A 20,643-nucleotide genomic window follows, 5' to 3' on the forward strand; every position below is an offset into this window, starting at 1 on the left:
AAACACGGAGAAAAAGGCACAGTGTGAGAAAATCAGACCTAGTGATTAAGCACACAGATGCTAAAACAGCACTATCTGAAATAAAATACAACTTCGACCCTTGTGAACCAAGTAACCTTAAGCAAGTCATTTAATCATTCTCCGCCTTCATTCTTTCAAATGTAAAATACGAGTAATAACAGTATCTACTTCAGAGATGAGCTGCAGGATCAAAATAGAGCTCAAAAAAAAAAAATTAAAAATAAATTAAAAAAAAATTTTTAAAAACCAACCAAACAAACAAAAAAAAAACCAGAGTTCAATATGTGCTCGTACGATGTGACCTTGAAAATTTCTGAGCTATCGCTTTTACTTTCGAATATTACTTTCTTTACTGAAATTGCTTTCTTTTCGGAGTAAGATCATGGGTCTTATTGAGTCTGCTTTTTCTTTTGATTTTCTTTAAAGTTAACTTACCTGACTTGGTGAAAGGGGTGGTGATATCAGACATCAAGAAATTACAAAATTAAGTCCAAAGTTGCCACTCGCTATCCACATCCCCTTGCGAAAATCAATTTCCTCAGGTTTGAAACCAATGGTATACCGCAGAATCACTAAGGAAACTTTAAACATGCAAATGCTAGGACCCCAACTCTACCCACTCACAACCAAATCTGGGGTCAAGGCTAGGGTGATGAGGAATATTAGGCATGTGTTTATGTCAAGAATCATCACTGGTTAATCAGATTTTCATTATAAACCATGGTTAGTTAATTTGTAAAGTTGGTTGCACCTGTATTATTTATGACTAATAATTTTTTTTTTTTAAGACTTTATTTATTTGACAGAGAGGGAGAGAAAGAGCACACAAGCAGGGGGTGCGGCAGGCAGAGGGAAAGCTCTCTGCTGAGCAGGGAGACCGATGTGGGACTCAATCCCAGGACCTGAGCCCAAGGCAGATGCTTTACAAACTGAGCCACCCAGGGGCCCCTACAACTAATAATTTTTAATCTAAACACCATCCAAGTATTTTTTAAAGAAGTCCTGGTTATTTTGTCTAATTTTCTTTTTAAACTGCAGACAAAATGATGACAAATTTTTCTTTTTTTCCTGATTTAGATCCTTTCATGGACCAATGTGACTTAACTAGAGCAGAGAAGTGACAAGATAATACTACCTCAATGACAGTTTCCCTGTTGGCCAGACCCATCACCGCAGACACCTGGCCATTCCCGCAGGAGGGACTAACCACTTTTAATTCATCTCCACCATCCTCAGCCACATGGCTTAGAATAGCTGACCTTTTGGAAGCATACGCTTTTTAAAACACCCGCTAGGCATGGAAAAGGAATCAAATAATTGAATTTAGACTACAGACTGAGAAAAATAAGGGGACGCATGTGAAATCACATCTCAATTCAATTATCTGATGCCGTCAAAGCAGTCACTGTGAACTAAGGGAAAGCAAAACATAACGATCAGCCCGACTGGGGGACATGCCTTTCCTATTACAGAAATCACATGCCCAGCTGAAGTGAGCTCATTAACACACTGTATTAATAATTCTCCCAGTGGAAGTCACTGAACAAGTCAGGTCTTCCTTCCTTAACTTACTTTGATTTCTTCATGTACAGCCAGTAGACCACACCAGCGACTAGGGCAGCGAGGAGGAGACCAACCACGATTCCCACAATTAGTTTTGCCTGGTCATTCACCTTCTCTCTGTTTTCATCTACAACAGAGAAGAAAAGACCATGCAGTTACAGACACTGCCAAGGATTTCTGAGAAGAAGTCAATCTGGCTATTCTTTCTTGTTAAAAATAATTAAGGCTCACTACTACTCTGAGTAACATGCAAACTTGTGCTTTTAAAAGATCAAATTTTTAGCATTCTTACTATCTTGTCTCATTTGCTATTTTAGTTCAAGTCAAAATTGTGGCAGCTAAGAAATTACTTATACAATGACACTTCATAAATCTTGAGCTGATAGTCAAGGAAGAAGAGTCGGCAGCGTAGTACCTACCACTTATCTCGTCTGCCTCATCGTGCTCTGGAATACTTACTGAAATGAAAAATGTTAATATGAAATTAAAAACAAAATTTGTTGATATATGAAAGTCACCTTTACCATTATAGTATGATGTGATAATACTCAAAGATAAAATATCTATTCTACAGCTAAAGCTAGAAAAAAAAATTTACATTTAATAGAGCGTGAACTTCCCTACAAAGAAATTAATCTTGTTTTAAGGAGAGTCGTTAAAACTGCAAAGGTATTAATCTACCATAGAAAATTTCACAACTGACAAGCTTTAGTGTTAATCTGAAATCCATATTAATCTCTCCACTATTTACCACCTTTTTATAGAACTTTTTTTCTTTAAGAGAAACAAGTTGCCATATATCAAATCTACAGTGCAGTGTTTCTCGACTTTTCTTGCCTTGGTGGCAAATTCCTTTTTATCCTCTAGTATCAGGGGCCTGACTCTAGAGATGGTCTTGCAGTCGTGGGGGTGGAGGTTAACACGGGACGTCTCAGAGGCAAAGAGGCATCATCTGTGATGTTCGCAGAAGCCCTCCAAATGATGTGGAGATATCACGGTGATGGCATCATGCTCCTGGCCCGTTTTAAGAATCGCCAATGTGCTGGATCATCATCTTATATTACATTATATAAATAGTCTTCTATAGACCTGTACCAGAACTTCCAGTGCCATCTGTCAAAATGCAGATTTCCAGACCCCTTCTCATACATACTATGTTGGAATTTCAGGAGGTGCTCCCTACATTTGAAAACAACTGTATTAAATGTTCATCAAGCCACTGCAAGATCTAGAAGCCACTACTCAATAGGTTAGAATAAAAGAGAAAGTTGTGTTCAGGAAGAAAGGATAAGTCCTCTTTCTAGGTAGGACAAATCAGTACTCGCTAAATTTAATTTTAAGAAGTCAATGCACCTATTTTAGAGGTAAATTTGTTTGGTTCTTTTCTCCGGTCACTCCATCAGGCTTTTTTATATTCCAGTCGTATTCTGTGAGGGATCATTATCTTTACACAATTATTTTTTCCCAGCTCCAGCTACTTCCTAGGTGGTATACCCCTACCCTGCTAATGTCACAGACAGGAATCGAACTGACTCAAAGGTGAAAGTTTGGAAGGTCAGTTAGCATCCTGTCCAGAACCAAGCCTCATTCCAGGACCTGTCCTGACTGAAAGCTTACAGAGCAATTGGAACAAGGACAGAATTAAATATTGTGGGTAACTTCTTATTAAATGACAACTGTTTTTGGAGAGCTGCTCAGCATGTCAGATTTCTTTCTTTTCTAGGATAATTTCAGTATCTAATTTTTAGCCATGACTCAACTATGATCAAAAGCACCAATTCTGAAACTAGATTTCATAAATTCTATTATCAGTTTTCCTACCAATTTGCTAAATGACTGTGCATGTGGCATTCCTATTCAAAATTAAGGTAGGATAAATACCACAAAGAATTAGAATTCAAAATAACAGATTAAAAGGAATTAAAATTTTACCCAAACTAAAACTGTAAAAAATGCTTGAAGATAATCTTTGAGTTATCTCTATTCTGAATTATAACATGGATTAAATAACAATAACTCGGTTCTTATCCTCTGTTGCTCTTGGGAAATATTCCTACCAGAAAAGGTCTCTGACCCATAAAACATGAAATGATTCAACTGTCAAGACAAGGATAATACAGGATGGACACCAGAACAAAACAAAACAAAACAGAGCCTATGATGATGATACCAGATGCAAAATAAATACATAAAACTTACCATAATGCAGTACAGGAAGATGGAATTGAAGATTTTAAACTAATGAAGAATAACTTCAAATTTTCTTACTTTTTTTAATGCCAGAAATGAAATACTCACTAGCAGAGACATTCAAGGAGTTTACTGTTCTCTCCAGCTGGTTTTCTGCTGTGCAAGTTAATGTAACATTCTCTTCAGGGGAAATGATAATTTTACTATAATACCTGCCATTGATATAAGGAGATTCCTCTGTCTGGAAAAGAAGAGGGAAGATGGGTTTAGGAAAAGAAATGGATTAAAACCTTGGAGAAGAGTAATACTGAGTGAAACAGGGGAGGTGCTTCACAGTGCTACCTGGTGTTCAAGGGCAGATGTAAGGTCATCGATAAAAACAAATTCAGGCTTATATCCACAGCAGGCAGGAAGATTAGTGAATCCGTAACTGATTTTCTGTTTACGCTACTATTGTAAATTCTAAAAACTGAATTCATTAAACTCTTCTCTTTTTTTTTTTTTTTTTAAGATTTTTATTTATTTATTTGACAGAGATCACGAGTAGGCAGAGAAGCAGGCAGAGAGAGAGGAGGAAGCAGGCTCCCCACCGAGCAGAGATCCCGATGTGGGGCTCGATCCCGATTTGGGGCTCGATCCCAGGACCCTGGGGTCACGACCAAGCCAAAGGCAGAGGCTTTAACCCACTGAACCACCCAGGTGCCCCTAAACTCTTCTGAGAGATTCTCATGTTAATTAATATTTTGGCATCATAGTATTTGTCTCAAAATAATTAGTGATTATCTAATCACCAATTTTCTCTTAATAAACTTAAGAATTTAATTCTTATTTGTAAATTATATCATTGTTTTTCACTTCAGGGGCTACCTTAAACCATTATATCTAAGTACTTATATATGTATGATTTGCTCATGGGAAAAATCAAACAACTTTTTCTCACTTTCCAAGCTAACTACGGAGAATGGGTTATTTTTCAGTGACTGGTAAGTTCATTTGGTTTTTGTGAGGTCTTAATAAGGGCAATCACTGCATTTAATTCCTCCAAAAATAAAAAATATTCATTTTCTTTTCTTTTTCTTTTAAGTAATCTCTACATCCCACGTGGGGCTTGAACTTAAGAACCTTAAGATCAGGAGTCACATGCTCTATCGACTGAGCCAGTCAGGTACCCTTAGACAATTCACTTTCATCTCTTCCCCAGAACTTGACTCCTAAATCCAACTGTACTAAAGCAAACATGTACCGGAGCTATTTTCTGAGCTGCATTCTGCACACCATGCCTACCTTTGTTCTTTATTTGCTTTCTCGTCAACTATATGATGAGGGCCTTGAGGAAAAAAGATAGTCTCTGGCTTAGGGATACTGTCTAATCCCAGGGGCAGAAGTGCTTAGAGGCATCAGTAATTATAAAACAATAGATTCACCATATGATTGAGGAGGGAACAAATAAAAGATTATGGATAGATCAGCACAATCCTAGAACAAGAAAAATAACATATCACCTAGTGGGCCAGAATCAATCCTTCTCCTTGACAATGAAGAATGGCATTGTTATTTTTATCCTCATAGTAAGTTCACATGCTATTTTTCCACATCCCACTAGGATTTTTCACATGACTTTCTCACTGAGTCTTTGTTTTTGTTTTATCTCTGTAAAATATACATACTCATTCTAAGAGCGGCCTTTTAAATCTTTGTATCTGTTCATTCCTCAAATATTTATTGTGTGCTTATTTTTCTATTTCCCACGCTTGTATTACCAGTACCCAAAGGTTATTTTTGCTACAATTATTATTTAATTAAACTAGAGAGCAAAAAGGACAGAATAGAAAAGAAACAGTCATTTTTTGAAGATTTATTTATATTACAGAGTGTGTGCACACACAGGAGCAGGGAATGGGGAGAAGGGAGAGGGAGAGAATCTCAAGCAGACTCCCTGCTGAGGGTGGAGCCTGCCTTCACACAGGGCTCAATCTCACAACCCTGAGATCATGACCCGAACTGAAACCAAGAGCTGGACGCACAACTGACTGACATATATTTGCTTCAACTGTGTCCGCTCCTTTGGGGAGCTTCTGTACTCGGGAGTTATGCATCACCCACAGGTGTGAAAGAGCCAAACTCCACCTTGCTCTGCAAAACTATGTTGTATAAGCTGGACCAGCAGCCCAACTTCCCCGTCAGAGCAAGAAATTTTAACTTCAAACTAAATGCAACTCTGCTTTATGAATGCCTTCCTGGATTATCAACTGGGCCTAAAGGTGGGGAGAAGGCAGCACAGAGGATTCAGATAATCAAATGGCCCCTCCGGGTGTTCCTGAAGAGTCTTTAACTGGCTCCACCGAGAAAAGGAACATGAAGACTATTGTAGAGAAAAATGAATTAACAAGTATGTCAGCAACCTGAGCAAACTAGCAAGTGAATGAAAGATCGTTCTGAACCCCTAGTGACAGGCCAGATTCTCTCTCTTCTTCTTTTTTTGCTTTTGGGATGGTCAAGAAGAAAATTATTGGTAGTCCCTAAGTTCTTAGCCCTTTACTATTACTAACTATTACTAAAATGTCCAGACAAAGTTACAAATACTAAAGTTTTGTTTAGAAGGAAATGTCCTAGACACTAGATATTTAGCTAGCCTAACTCTGGCCCTATCCCTGGCATACACAATTTAGACCATATGTTCACAAACGGAGACTGTGTTCCTCACCACCCCCCCAGGGCCCAGTTTGAGGAAAAAATATCCCTTAATGTGCTTAAGTAAGCAAAGTAATGGAGGCCACTTATACTCAGATGTGTAAGTTTATGATGCAGAAAAGTGTATACCTTAATGTTTTAATCACCCGAGTTTCAGAAACTAATGACCATGGAACAACACCCAATTTACATTCTTCTAAAAACAGATACTGACCACAACATAATGATTCTTCCATTCTCCATGGCCCTGGGATTTAAAGTTTCTCTTTGAGCCATGTTCTTTCCTTTGGAAAAATTAAGAAGTTAGCAAAAGCTTCCTCTGAGAATAGACTGCCAATTTCATGTTGCTAACAAGCTAGTCTACAGCTCAGGCACCTCCGTAAAAGCCCACTTTGGGCCAAGCGCGGCATGTAAGAAGAGGACAAATACTTGCTTGGTTTATGACGCTTCCGCTGCCGGTAATTGTCCACTGTATAGCTGGCTTTGGAAAACCTTCCACATGGCAGATTATTGTTTTAGACAGTCCACTGGGATCAGTTTTCTTTGTCATTTTGATTTGAGGTTTTCCTAAAATATCATTAGAATTATAAATAAGATGTTACACTAAGATCATCAAGGAAACTGAATATCAAATTCTCAAAGAAAACTCTGCACGGGTGCTCCAGTGTTTATTACCTTCCACTATGAGAGTCAACGACTCTCTTTTCTTTAACCCTTCCACGTCCTGCAGAGCAGTTTCGCAGACATAGTTTCCAGCATCCTGATAATGGAGACTAGAAAATGATGGGCTTGATCGAAGCCTGATGTTGTCCTGAGTAAACAAAAAGTTAATTATTTCATATGGCTCAAATACAACTTCTTCATGTATTTATTAGATACTCACGGAACCCGAAACCTGAGATTCTTCTTCCAGATCTAAGGAAAATGCAAGTTCCTTTTTCTTCAGACACTTCCAAAAGTAGTTTTATAGTTTTGTAGTTTTATACACTCAAGAGTTTTATTTCAGACTCTTTCATTTACTGAATTTATAATGTGGAACAAGTTCATAAACTTTGGAGACTCAGTTTTCTTCTTTTTGAAATGGGATAATAATCTTAACATACTGAATTGTTTGAGGACTAACTATGTAAGTAATATAATGTGTTCACATTCAGAAAGTTCTCAGCTGATAACAGCTACTCCTTGTAAGTCCCCGTAGATGAACTAGTATTGAAAGACAGTGAAGACCTGTGCTAAGTTACCAATGATAGGCATAAATGTCAGAAAGCCATCTGATGGGATGTATTTACCAAGACCGGGGATCCATTACAGGGCCATGGTAGTTATGACAAAATGTTTTTAAAGAAATCATTACTAACAGCTTCCTATTCTAATTTCTATGAACAAACGAAATGCAACATTTAATTTAAAAAAAATCACTTGTTATACAGAAAATAATGGTATTTAATGAAACACAATTCTAACATCATGTGGTCTTTCCCCACTATGAATTTTTCTCCACTCCCCAACTACTAACCAGTAGTACCTAGACCACCTTGATCAACACAACACTACTAACATTAGGCATTCAATTAACAACAGTGACTGCAGTTAATGTAGAAACTAGTTTAGCCAAGTAAACTTAGTCTCTCTAGTCCTGTAGTGAAACAATTAAGTGCTTGTACGATTTCTGAGTAGTCTGGTTGCCTAGGACTAGTCTAGCCCTTTGACCACAGACTACTACAAATATATCACAGTAAATATTCAGTCTACAGAGTGACATTTTAATTATCTGAATGAAAAGAAGGGTGAGGAGGCTTCAATTAAAAGAGAATAAAATAAGGAACTGCACTTTAAAAGCAAAAATCTAGTCAGAGAGGATCTAGTGTTAAAAGTGATCAAAAGCAATACAAAACAATGTGTATTTTCAGCAAGAAGAAATTCTAACAATACAATTCTTCACAATTTTTTATAAAGATAATTCTTGTCAACTCCTATGTGAAATGGTTTATGTGTGCTTTGTCAACATGGGCACTGGGTGTTTAGATATACTAGCTGAGGACATAGTAGTGGAATTACAACCTTTCCCTTTGTTGATAACCTTGTCTCAAATCACCAAGTACCAATCCTACCAACTCACTCTAAAAAGGTAACAATGACTAGGTTCTCAGTAATGGCCTACACTTCAGACAATTACAAGACTAGAGGCACTCACTCAGGAAATACTGACCAAGCTCCACTGTGTTCCAGGTGTTCCACTATGGCCCACGGCTCAAACGGTAGCTCTACTTTCAAGGTGCTACGAATTCAATGAACTCACGTTCAGACACGTAAGGTCAGTTTCAGGCTGAAAGTTACGTGATCAGAGCATGTATTTATTAAATCCAGCAAGGCCTGAGTTTGAGTCTAACTCTGCTACTTAAGAGCTTTCTGATTTCTCTTGCCTCAACTTCTTTCTGAATTATGTGGGGAAATAATAAATATCCTGCATATTTCACAGGGTTCTTTGTAACTGTCATGTGAGGATAATGTGGGTTAAAACACACTGAAGATTGTTAAGCTCTAGAGCATATAACTGTATACATGTGTAAGTCTGTGAGCATGTGTGTATGTGTAGAATTCACATAAATACATATAAAACAATGTAGATACACATAAATCAAAGTCCCAAAGTAGATACACATTAATCAATGTCCCAAAGTATATTTCAGACAATCAATATGGATGCCATACTGTTGCTGGGTACCTCTAAAATTTTACTGTGACATCATTTATATGATTATAATATAGAGAAGGAGAGCATGAATGTGGGTGTATAAACATATTTAGATAGTTAGATGTCCAATTAAATGCAAAAGAGTCAAAAAGGAGTCAGTCCAAACAGTGTAATATTATCAAGAAATATGACTTACTTTCATCCATACCACAGTTGCATTCCTACTAGCAGATATTGTGCATGACACAGGCAAGGCATCACCGATCTGCTTGGTCACTTCCCCACTTGGGTTTAAGGACAAATCCAAATCTGTGAAGCAGAAAATCTGCTTGAAATTCAAACTCCAGGAGAGAAAGTCAAAATATTTTGAAGAAGAAAAGATGAAAGACCCCCCCACCGCCAAAAAAAAAAAAAAAGAAAAGAAAAGAAAAGAAAAAAGAAATCCTTATAACAGTCTTCAAAATTCAGAACTGATTTATGTGACCAAAATAACTGAACTGTAGTGTAATCAGTCCACTTTTTCAAGCCATGTTTGAGACCAGTTTGGACAGGGAAATGGTCAATCTAACTGATTATGCATTTATTTGCAGTTAACATGACTGATGTTTTGACTGCATAGAAGTATTCCCCTGGGGTCTACTACCTCAAGAAAAACAATTCTTAAATCATTTCTGGAAGAAAAGAAAGATGATGACTAGGTAAATATTATAAAAAGAGTTGGTAAGGCATGCCAGAAGAAAATTAAGTATATTTAGACAGCAGGTGATAATCTGAAAAACCATGAGGTAGTCTATCCGTTTCTTCAGAGAGAACGGACTATGGTAGTTAGATTTTTTTTAATGCAATTCTATTTCTTATGCAGCTGAAATTTTAAATAAGATCTATTGTTAGGTACGCTGGCAGCAGGCATCATTTTTTAAAAACAGAATAAACACATCTAAGGAGGTATAATCTTTCAGATGGAAAGCAATTTCTATAAAAATCTTACTATCGCAGTATGATCTGTATGAGGAAAATCTAATTCAACAGAACAAACATTTATTGTGCAGCTACTAAGTTGCAAGCACTGACAAGATACAGAGATGGATATAAGCTTACGATTTACAATTTTTGAGGTAGATGTAGTATGCATGTAATAAGTGACTCTGATACACAGCAGCATGAAATCCGCATCTACTAGCATCCATGCTATAGATCAGAAGTTCAATTAGTATTTGTTGAAAAACTAAAGAAAGGGCTACAAAGAGAGGTAGAAGCAAAGACTTATGGGAGTATAGAGAACAGAGCCCAAGTGCATTACACAGCAGTAATAAAGGCTTTGTATATGCAGCAGTATCTGCTTGTGGTCCTTGACAGTTGAGAAAGGCTTTGATAAATGGAGATACAGGGAAAACTTCTGCCACATAAACAACGGCAAAATGCTGACAGAGCACGGCAGATTGCACCACCGTGAGTAATCTAGTATGAATGGTTATAACACATGAATGATAAGCCTACATAATTAGTGGAGGCCAGACTCTAAAGGACTGTGTTTGCCATGCTATGAGTTGAGACTTTCTTCTACAGCACTGGGGATTTCCCACTGCACCCCGTGCTTCTTGGTTTCACATGTTAAAACTGCCGTCGGTCGATAGTTGGCCAGCATCATTTTTAACACTTGTTTTTCCTGTTAGACTGTAAGAACCATGAAGGCAGGACCCTTGAGTTGTCACCGTCCATCCACAGTGTCTGCCCCATGCTAGGCTCTGGAAAACAATGACTGGATGTAGGAAAGAAGCCTGCCTTCACACAGTCTCAATAATACTAAAATATCCATTATCATATAGGAAGTGGAGTTTCCTCAGAAAATCTGGATTGGTTACACTTAGATGAAAACCCTATGCAGGGAGAGTCAGAAGCTTTTGTTAGTCGGACAGTTAACCTGCCAGTGAGAGGATAAAAGAAGTGATTTTAAAGGCTGGTGATGGACTCTGACAGTTCTGATGAAGAGTCTATCTGTGCATGAATTGGCAGAGGAATAGCAGACGCTTCCTCAGCAACTCTGGGTCTGTGGGCGGAGAGCCCTGATGAGGGGTCTGTTCTGCACACACGTGCGAGTGGGACCTGGTGCTTCTCTATCCACATTCCCTTTCGTCATCTACGGAAAGGAGACAAATCTTGTTTTCAGACAACAAACAAGCAATCAAGGATAAACGGGAAAAACCCAGAATTTTTATGTTTTCATTTCATGTAATTCAGAGTAAAATCTTCTTTATTTGCAATCCTTATTTCAGCCTTTAAAGAGAAATACAGGCCTTAAAGCCTGATGTTTTCATCTACCTTTCAAAACCAAAAAGCATTTAAATTCAATTAAGTGCACTGAAATCCAATTAAACTGTTAACATACTTTTGTTTAATTTTGTTTTTCTTTATCACAGCTGATCACTGAGATACAATGTGGCTGTACCACATTTGCCTTATTACTCTGCCAACTATCCCTCCATACCTCATCCACCAGTGATACAAATAAGGGCCTTTTCCTTTCTTTTAGGGTCCTGAGTAGCCGGCATCTCTTAAACATAAGCTTACTGTACCATCTCCAGGCACTGGATTATTGGTTATTGGTCCACAGATCTCATAGACAAGAATACCAGAGAGTTATTTCACAGGAAATTCTATCAGTTAGTTGTATTCTCTTACTTCCCTTTCTTTCTTTTTTTTTTTTTTGGTCATGGAACAGTCCGGAAAAATGGTCCCAGGACTGACTTGTCTTCAGAGAAAAAGCAGCATTGTTTTAATCCCGAGAGATCACTGCTTTCTCTCTAACCAGTTTCTGACGGCAGACACACTCAGAACTATACAACATGAATATGGTGCAAATAGAGAAATGGCCTGGCAGTGAACATTTCTTAACAGTCTGCTATTTCTGTAGGGTTCCCCAGAGTGTGCTCCCAACATCAGAAACTCAAAAGCAACCATCTGGTTACTCTATTCCCCAGTGTATCTCCTTGTACCGCCCTCAAAGTTTTAGCTCCTATCCTATATATTTTCCAAGCATTATAGGTAGAATGAGAGCTTCAGAACCATTTCTTCAGAACAATTTCTAGTCTCTTTCCATTTTGAAAGAAAGAAGTCTCTCGTACTCAATGGGATTAGAGCACTTCGTGCCGAGGGAAACTTCATCCCGACGGAGCATGTTAAGAGGTGCTACTGGGTTCAAAGGACTTACTAGAAAGTTTGGCCTACACCTCCAAGCAACAATGACGTTTGCTAAAGCACTCTGTAAATTCTAGTGTCACTGGGGAGCAGTTCAAATTAGTCTCCCCTTTCCACAATGCATCAGGTATATAAAGAAATGTTGGAAATTACAAAATTAAGGACGTGAGGTACTCTTTCTGATGTACCTCTCTTTTTTTTAAAATCACACTAAAGTATAACTTTTGGATTATTTGGTGATCAAAAGTAGGTTAAAAGTTAAGAAACACATTTAGGGTGATTTTTTTTTTAAGATTATTTATTTATTTATTTGACAGAGAGAGATCACAAGTAGGCAGAGAGGCAGGCAGAGAGAGAGAGAGAGGAGGAAGCAGGCTCCCTGCTGAGCAGAGAGCCTAATGCGGGACTCGATCCCAGGACGCTGAGATCATGACCGGAGCCGAAGGCAGCGGCCTAACCCACTGAGCCACCCAGGCACCCCATTTAGGGTGATTTTGAAGAGTTTCTGTTTCTAGAAATCTTCTATTCTTCTATACAGAGGCCAATATTAAATGGCTTTTAGTGGTCTCTACTTCTACTGCTTCCAAAGGTTGAGTCTACAGTAAGACTCTATGTTGCTTGGGTTTCGGTGCTAATGTTATTCTGTAATAATAATAATTAAAAAGAATACTTAATCTACACTTTTTTTCTAGGCCAAGTACAAACCTTGTGAACTTTAAGAATATCTAAATATTTTCTTAAAATAAAAAATGAGTAATTTAAGATCCACATGAATATTCTGTGGATACCACAGAATACCACTGAAGACATTTAGAAAGAAGATGGAGGTTTACCACTCTCGAAGTTGCACTTATTAGATCCACTCAAGATTTCAATATTGCAGGGCAAATCTGGACCGAAGCTGAGTTTGCTCTGATGCACTCCAGTAAGTCAACTGAAACCACACTACTTAAGAAAAATACAGTTGCGATTTATTTGAAAAGACAGCCAAGTTAGACTGTTAGAGGCCTTTCAAGCGAAGTTGGTAATGAAGAATAAGGTCACTTACAGTGAACGGTGATGGCTGTTGAAGCAATCATGCTTTTTTTGTCTATCAGGGAGCATCTGTAGTCTCCTGTTGCATTGCGCCTCACATCTGTCAACGTGTAAGTATTTGAGCTTCTTATTCCTTCAGGCTGTCCCTGTTGATAGAGGTAAAATGTCAGATGATTATACTTGGGAGCTACAAAGAGATGAGTTGTATTTCTTGACGAAAATACCATTTTCTTATGTAAGAGAAAAAAAGGGAAAGTGTTTCTATGATGGGACAAATGAGAGTAGAGTTTGTGTTATCTGATTGCTGGAAAAATAGCTGCAATTTTGGTTCTAAGGAAATTGATGAGCTAATAAACATGATATTGATGATATCTATTCTATTGAGAGCATCGCTGGAATTTAAGAGTTAAATCAGATTTAAAAAAAAAACAAATATTTCATTTTATATTTATGTCCTCTAATTCAACAAAAAGATTTCAGGCAGCTTAAAGAAAACATGCCACATATCCAAATAAAAAGGAGAGGAGAAAAAGAAAGGAAGAAAGGAAGAGACGGAGGGACAGAGGGAGAAGAAAGAAGAAATTATTTTTTTAAGAGTAAAGAAAAAGAAAAGAATTAATAAACGAAGAGTGAAAAGAATATAGATGAACTAGGAGTACATAGTAATAAAAAAACTATAATCATCAGATATTGTTATAAAGCTAAGACATAAATTTGCCTGTCCTCCCTGAGAGCCAAGGTAGAAACATAGTTTCAGAAGTTTATTTGCATGGGAGAAAAAAACAGTATGTTTTTGAACGTACTGTTCAAAGAACAAACTATTACTTATCGGGAGAAACAAAGTTTTCTACCAACCTTTCAGTCTAAAAGAAATCAGCTGTTATTAGTCTTCTGAGTAATGTAATAATGATATTCTTAAACGCTACTGAGAAAGGCAGTGGGTAACATGTGTACATATAACCCATAAGTAAATACAACATATGGTTGTATATGGCTTCTATCAATGGAACTTTAGGTCATACACAAACCTAGGGAGAGTTCTGGGAGAGCAAACAAGTGTCCTCAACAGCTCTTTCCTCGTATGACTCCATACTACCATGATATCTAGGACACATCCTAGACGAATGTTACAAATTATTTTCTCTATATATGATTCCTTTCAGTTATCATATTGATAAAAGTTGAGGAGCTTGCCCTTCAAGACCATATGCCATGGGAAGATACACCCCCTAGCTTCATTGTGTAAAGCTAAATATCATGTGCAACTGAATGGTCCTATTTCAGAGGTTCAGAGATGTGTTCAGAAAGGCACTGTGGTAGATTTAGAATCTACATCATTGCTGTCATCATTCTTCATTTTAGAGTTATCTGGTTTTTTTTTTTTTTTAAGTTATCTGTTTTTGAAGAACAGATTCTTACAGCTTATCTAGATAGTGAAAACTAGAGTTTTTGTAATTATGGTTTCCTATGATAAGCTTTTTACCTTTTTTCCTCTGAAATCTCCTAGAACTGAGAAAAAAAGGCAAGATCACTGGTAGCTGCCAAAAAGAAACCAAACCAAACCCAACAAACGTAGGACAACCTTTCAGAGGACATTCTACAGGTGTTCTTTGTCCCCAAGAATAACACCTTTCTCTCTTAAGCTGCCCAACTACACACAATTCTTAATATGTCAGCCAGTGGCCACACGACAGGACAAAATGATAGTAGTCTAGCTCAGGTCATAATCGGTAAGCACTTACGGGTAAGTAAAACAAAAATTCCTCAGGAGGAGGGTTACCATTTCCCAAACACTTAAGAGTGATGTTATCCCCTTCTTTGATGGCATTTTTTGATGGTAGCACTTGTATTGTCACTTGCTCAGTAGGATCTGCAAGAGTCACAGACACAAGTTAACCATTTTCATCAAGTACCAAATTACTCTGTACATACAATATAAATGACTAAATTATACACAATTTTCTCAAGAAGCTAGTAATGGTAATTACTTAAATGTATCCTTTTATAGAGGGATTGAAGTTAATAGCTACTTGCTTTACCAAGTACTAATCTTGGTTAGAGAAAACTACAGAGACCTTGTTACATAAAAGCCAATTTCTTCTTAGCAAAATGTCTTTAGCTGAGGTAGGAATGGCCATAATTATTTTATGTGTAAAAGACGAGTAGGAACAATCTCACTGCATGATTTCATTATAAGGGCATTTAACTATATTATATGAACCCCATGGTTTGGAAAGACTGGATCAGCTTCCACAGTAGCTAAAACTATTAAGTACCCTACACTCCTCTTACATAATAATACCTTATATTAAATAAAAAGAGACATGACCTAAGCAATGCCGGCAAGATTTCTGGCACGCAGGAGAGAAGATCCTATTTCAAAAAGATGAAACCTATGAACTGAAGACCCTTAAAACAACCAACGGGACTGTAAATATACTATAATTCCATTCTGCTCATTGGAGCAAAGGTGCAAATTTCATTTCACTTGGTCACTTTTAAGGAGAAAATAGGGCTAAAGGGTATTCTTTAGTAGAGGCTACTACTAACAGTAGAACACTAAAAAAATTAAAGGCTAGATATGAAGGACGATATCCAGCAAACAGAAAATAAGAGGAAGGGGTGTTGGCAGTTATAAATGACCCACTTTCTAATATAGCTTGTTATATAGCTGGATAATAAGAATAACAGAATAAGAGTAGAATAATAATTTATGAAGACTTACTTTGTTATTAGCTAATAAAACAAATAAGTAGTAAATTCAGAGGTTTTTTCCCTATCTCTTGCTACCATTTATGTATCTTTTTAATATCCAAATGCAGAAAAAACATAGAAGGGTTGATTTAGATTGCTTTGCTGCCTTTTTTTCCATGCTTGGGTCTATTTGCCCAGAATGTTCTGAAGCTTAACAGTGACTGGTTTAATACACTTTTTGTTAGTTTTTCTGAATTTCCCCCAAGGTAGTTCCCTCACTAGTGGCTCCCAGTAAAGTTGGAAGGTAAATAAAGTCTGTTTTTCATCCCCCGCTGGCCTTCCATTTCTACGCCTTCTTCACTCTTTTATGTGGCCCTTCACTACTCTGGCCTGTTGCGTATCACTGCAAGACTGCTCAATCAAAGCTGACACCAGAACAGCCAGGATCACAGTCTGTCTGACTTCCTGCTTTATTGCAAAACTTGCCTTCTCTGTGTCCCCTTTCAATAGCTCTGTTCTGCATTAGAGAATTGAAGAACTACACTGAGATCAGAGAGATCTGAGTTTTCACAGTAACTTTCTGGATGTCCAACTAACATGCCTCAAATAAAATTAACCATCTCTTGCTCTCCTGTTGCCCTGGACTTTTTCTCTGAATTTTACTCTGTCTATTAGTAAATCATTCTGCCAGGTATTCTGGCTTTTTCTCATCCACTCTGTCACCATGTGTGAATGATTAATACAATTAATACTGTGTTTTGCACCTCATTCTCTCCTTTTATTCCTACTAACATTTCCATTGTCCAGGCGCTAACCTATACCTGAAACACGGACAGTCCCACATTCCACTCCATCATATATATAATATATAATATATAAATTTTATACACACACATACACACATGTATATATATACACATCAAAACTGATAATATATATATCAGGTTTTTGAAGTAATGCTAATTTCAAAGTAATGCTTTGAAGATTACAATTATATGTGATGACTGAAATAAAAATTTCCTAACCTAGTACCCATGACTGCCTTGAACTATTCAGGTAAGAAGTATATCTTACTACTCTCTATATACCACTACATAATAACCGAGATTCTTTTTTTTTTTTTTTTTTTAAGATTTTATTTATTTATCAGAGAGAGAGAGGGGGAGAGAGCGAACACAGGCAGACAGAATGGCAGGCAGAGGGAGAAGCAGGCTCCCTGCCGAGCAAGGAGCCCGATGTGGGACTCGATCCCAGGACGCCGGGATCATGACCTGAGCCGAAGGCAGCGGCTTAACCAACTGAGCCACTCAGGCGTCCCAATAACCGAGATTCTATTCAAGTTTTCTTTGTCCTATCTCCATTTATCCTCTATCCATTCATGTATTCATTTGTTTAGTTAATATTTATTTTGTGCTGGCACTAAATGCCGAAGTTATAAAGTTGAAAACAGCATGGCTTTCAATCGATTTGTAATGACATCAAACAATTAAGAAAATAACAACATAAAAATTGGATATGATGTTATCACTGATAGTTTATAGAAGCATGAGACTGGGAAGTGTCTGGTACAAACTGATGCTACAGCTGGAATTTAAAGAATAAATAGGTGTTTGCTAGAAAACGAAACTTTGGTAGTGACAGCAAATGAATAGTCATGGAAGTAATAGTCTAAAGGAGGAATCTGGAAAACAAAACAGGATTATAGAAGACACAGTGAAGTGATGAAGACTGAGACATAGTGCAGGACCATGGCTACAAGGGATCTGAAGCATATCGAAATTGGGAATATAAAGACAAAAGAGGGAAAGAAAAATCCTGATCATGAAAGCAGACCCAGGGAACTCAGTGACTCCATCAAACATAGTAACATTTGTGTCACAGGAGTCCCAGAAGAAGAAGAGATAGAAAAGGGGAAAGAAGGCTTATTTGTGGAAATTATGAAAACAGACATCCAAATCCAGGAGGCACTGAGAACTCCCATCAAAATCCAACAGAAGGTCAACGCCAAGACACAGAGTAGTTTAATTTGCAAAATATAGAGATAAAGAAAAATCCTAAAAACAACAAGATAAAAAGTCTCTAATTTACAAGGGAAGACCAATACGGTTAGCAGGAGATCTCTCCACAGAAACTTAGCATCCAGGAGAAAGTGGCAGGATATAATCAATACACTAAATGGAAAAAATCTGCAGCCCAGAATACTCTATCCCGCAAGGCTATCATTCATAATAGAAGGAGAGACAGTTTCCCAGACAAACAAAAACTAAAGGAGTTCAAGACCAATGAACCAGCCCCACAAGTAATAGCAAAGGGGACTCTTTAAGTGAAAAAGGAAGACTAAAAGTGATAAAGACCGGAAAGGAACAGAGAAAATCTCCAGAAACAACAACAAAATAGGTAATAAAATGGCACTAAGTTCATATCTGTCAGTCATTACTCTGAATGTAAATGGACTGAATGCTCCAATCAAAAGACATAGGGAGTCAGACTGGATTCAAAAACAAGGCCCATCTATATACTGCCTACATTTTAGACCTAAAGACACCTGCAGGTTAGAGTGAAGGGATAGAGGAATATCTCCCATGCAAAAGGATAGCAAAAGAAAGCTGGAGTAGCAATTCTCGTATCAGACAAACTAGATTTTAAACCAAGGTCTATAACAAGAGATGAAGAAGGGCACTATATCAAATAAAGTGATCTATTCCATGAGAAGATCTAACAACTTAAATATTTATGCCCCCAATGTGGGAGCACCCAAATATACTGAACAATTAATAACAAACATAAAGGAATTTATTAATAATAACACACTTATTGTAAGGAACTTTAAAACTCCACTTATATCAATGGACAGATCATCTAAGCAGAAAATCAACAAGGAAACAATGCCTGTGAATGACACACTGGACCAGACAGATTTAACATATATTCAGAACATTTCATCCTAAAGCAGCAGAAAATACAATCTTTTCAAGTACACATGGGACATTCGACAGAATGGACCACATACTAGGTGACAAATCAAGCCTCAATAGGCACAAAAAGACTGATATCATACTATGCATTTTGCTGATCATAAGGCTACGAAACTTGAAGTCAACTAGAAGAAAAAATTTAGAAAGAACACAAATGCATGGAGGTTAAAGAACAACCTACTAAGGAATGACTGGGTCAACCATTAAAGAAGAAATAAATACCTGAAAACAAATGAAAATGAAAACATAATGATCTGAAATCTTTGGGATGCAGCAGAAGTGTTCATAAGAAGAGCATACATACCAATATAAGCCTACCTCGAATACCAAGAAAAATCTCAAATATGCAAGCTAACCTCATACCCAAAGGAGCTAGAAAAAGAAAACAAATGAAGCCTAAAGACAGCAGAAGAAGGGAAATCATAAAGATTAGAACAGAAAAAAGTGATATAGAAACAACCAAACCAAAAACACAGGAGAAAAAAAAAAATCAATGAAACCAGGAGCTGGTTTTTAATAAATATTAATGAAACTGACAAACCCCTAGCCAGACTTCTTAAAAAAGAAAAGAGAAAGGACTCAAATAAAATTACAAATGAAAGAGGAGAGATCACAACCAACACCACAGAAATACAAACAATCATAAGAGAATATTATGAAAAATACATGCCACCAAGTTGGGCAATATGGAAGAAATGGATAAATTCCTAGAAACATATAACCTACCAAAACTGAAACAGGAAGAAATAGAAAGCTTGACTAGACCAATAACCAGCAAAGATATTGAATCAGTAATCAAAAATCTCCCAAGAAACAAAAGTCGAGGGTGAGATGGCTTCCCAGGGGAATTCTATCTATTCTTCACAAACTAGTCCAAAAATAGACAAGGAAGAAAAACTTCCAAATTCATTCTATGAGGCCAGCATTACTCTGATTCCAAAACTAAAAAGATTCCACTAAAAAAGACAACTACAGACTAACAACCCTGATGAACATGGACACAAAAATTCTCAACAAAATACTAGCAAATCAAATCCAACATTACACTAAAAGAATCATTCACCATGATCAAGTAAGATTTATTCTTGGGTTGCCAAGGTGGTTCAATATTTGCAAATTAATCAATGCGAGATACCACATTAATAAAAGGCAGGCTAAGAACCATATGATCCTCTCTCAACAGATGCAGACAGAGCATTTGACAAAGTACAACATCCATTCTTCATAAAAGCCATCAACAAAATAGGGATAGAAGGAACATACCTCAACATAATAAAGGACATAAATGGAAAACCACAGGTAATACCATCCTCAGTGGTATTACCTCTGTTTTTCCTCTAAATCAGGAACAGCAGAGATGACTACTGTTACCACTGTTATTTAATATAGTACTGGAATCCCCAGCCTCAGCAATCAGACAAAAAAAAAAAATTAAAAATTTTTAAAAAGTGAAAGGTATCTAAATTAGCAAGGAAGAAGTCAAATTTTCACTGTTTGCAGATGAAATGATAGTTTATGAAAGACTCCACCAAAAAAATTGTTAGAACTGATACACAAATTCAGCAAAATTGCAGGATACAAAAT

At 37.1% G+C, this 20,643-nt stretch overlaps 1 protein-coding gene across 7 annotated transcripts in view; it reads right to left on the bottom strand.

Annotated features, from left to right (window-relative positions):
- The window catches only part of ALCAM (activated leukocyte cell adhesion molecule), a 211,844-nt gene that overhangs the window by 20,372 nt on the left and 170,829 nt on the right, over positions 1–20,643 (bottom strand). For 4 of the 7 annotated variants that reach the window (XM_059164257.1, XM_059164261.1, XM_059164263.1 and 1 more), the window contains 8 exons: positions 15,133–15,260; positions 13,404–13,536; positions 9,357–9,469; positions 7,141–7,276; positions 6,899–7,032; positions 3,883–4,015; positions 2,004–2,042; positions 1,594–1,711 (listed from right to left, as the gene is read on the bottom strand). In XM_059164257.1, coding sequence (XP_059020240.1) covers positions 1,594–1,711; positions 2,004–2,042; positions 3,883–4,015; positions 6,899–7,032; positions 7,141–7,276; positions 9,357–9,469; positions 13,404–13,536; positions 15,133–15,260 — 934 coding nt within the window. Of the gene's footprint in view, positions 1–1,593; positions 1,712–2,003; positions 2,043–3,882; positions 4,016–6,894; positions 7,033–7,140; positions 7,277–9,356; positions 9,470–13,403; positions 13,537–15,132; positions 15,261–20,643 lie in introns of all 7 variants that reach the window. The other 3 variants (XM_059164260.1, XM_059164262.1, XM_059164259.1) reach the window with 2 other exon arrangements.

The sequence above is a fragment of the Mustela lutreola genome, chromosome 2 (genome assembly GCF_030435805.1).
Source record: "Mustela lutreola isolate mMusLut2 chromosome 2, mMusLut2.pri, whole genome shotgun sequence".
NCBI classification, from domain to species: Eukaryota; Metazoa; Chordata; class Mammalia; order Carnivora; family Mustelidae; genus Mustela; species Mustela lutreola.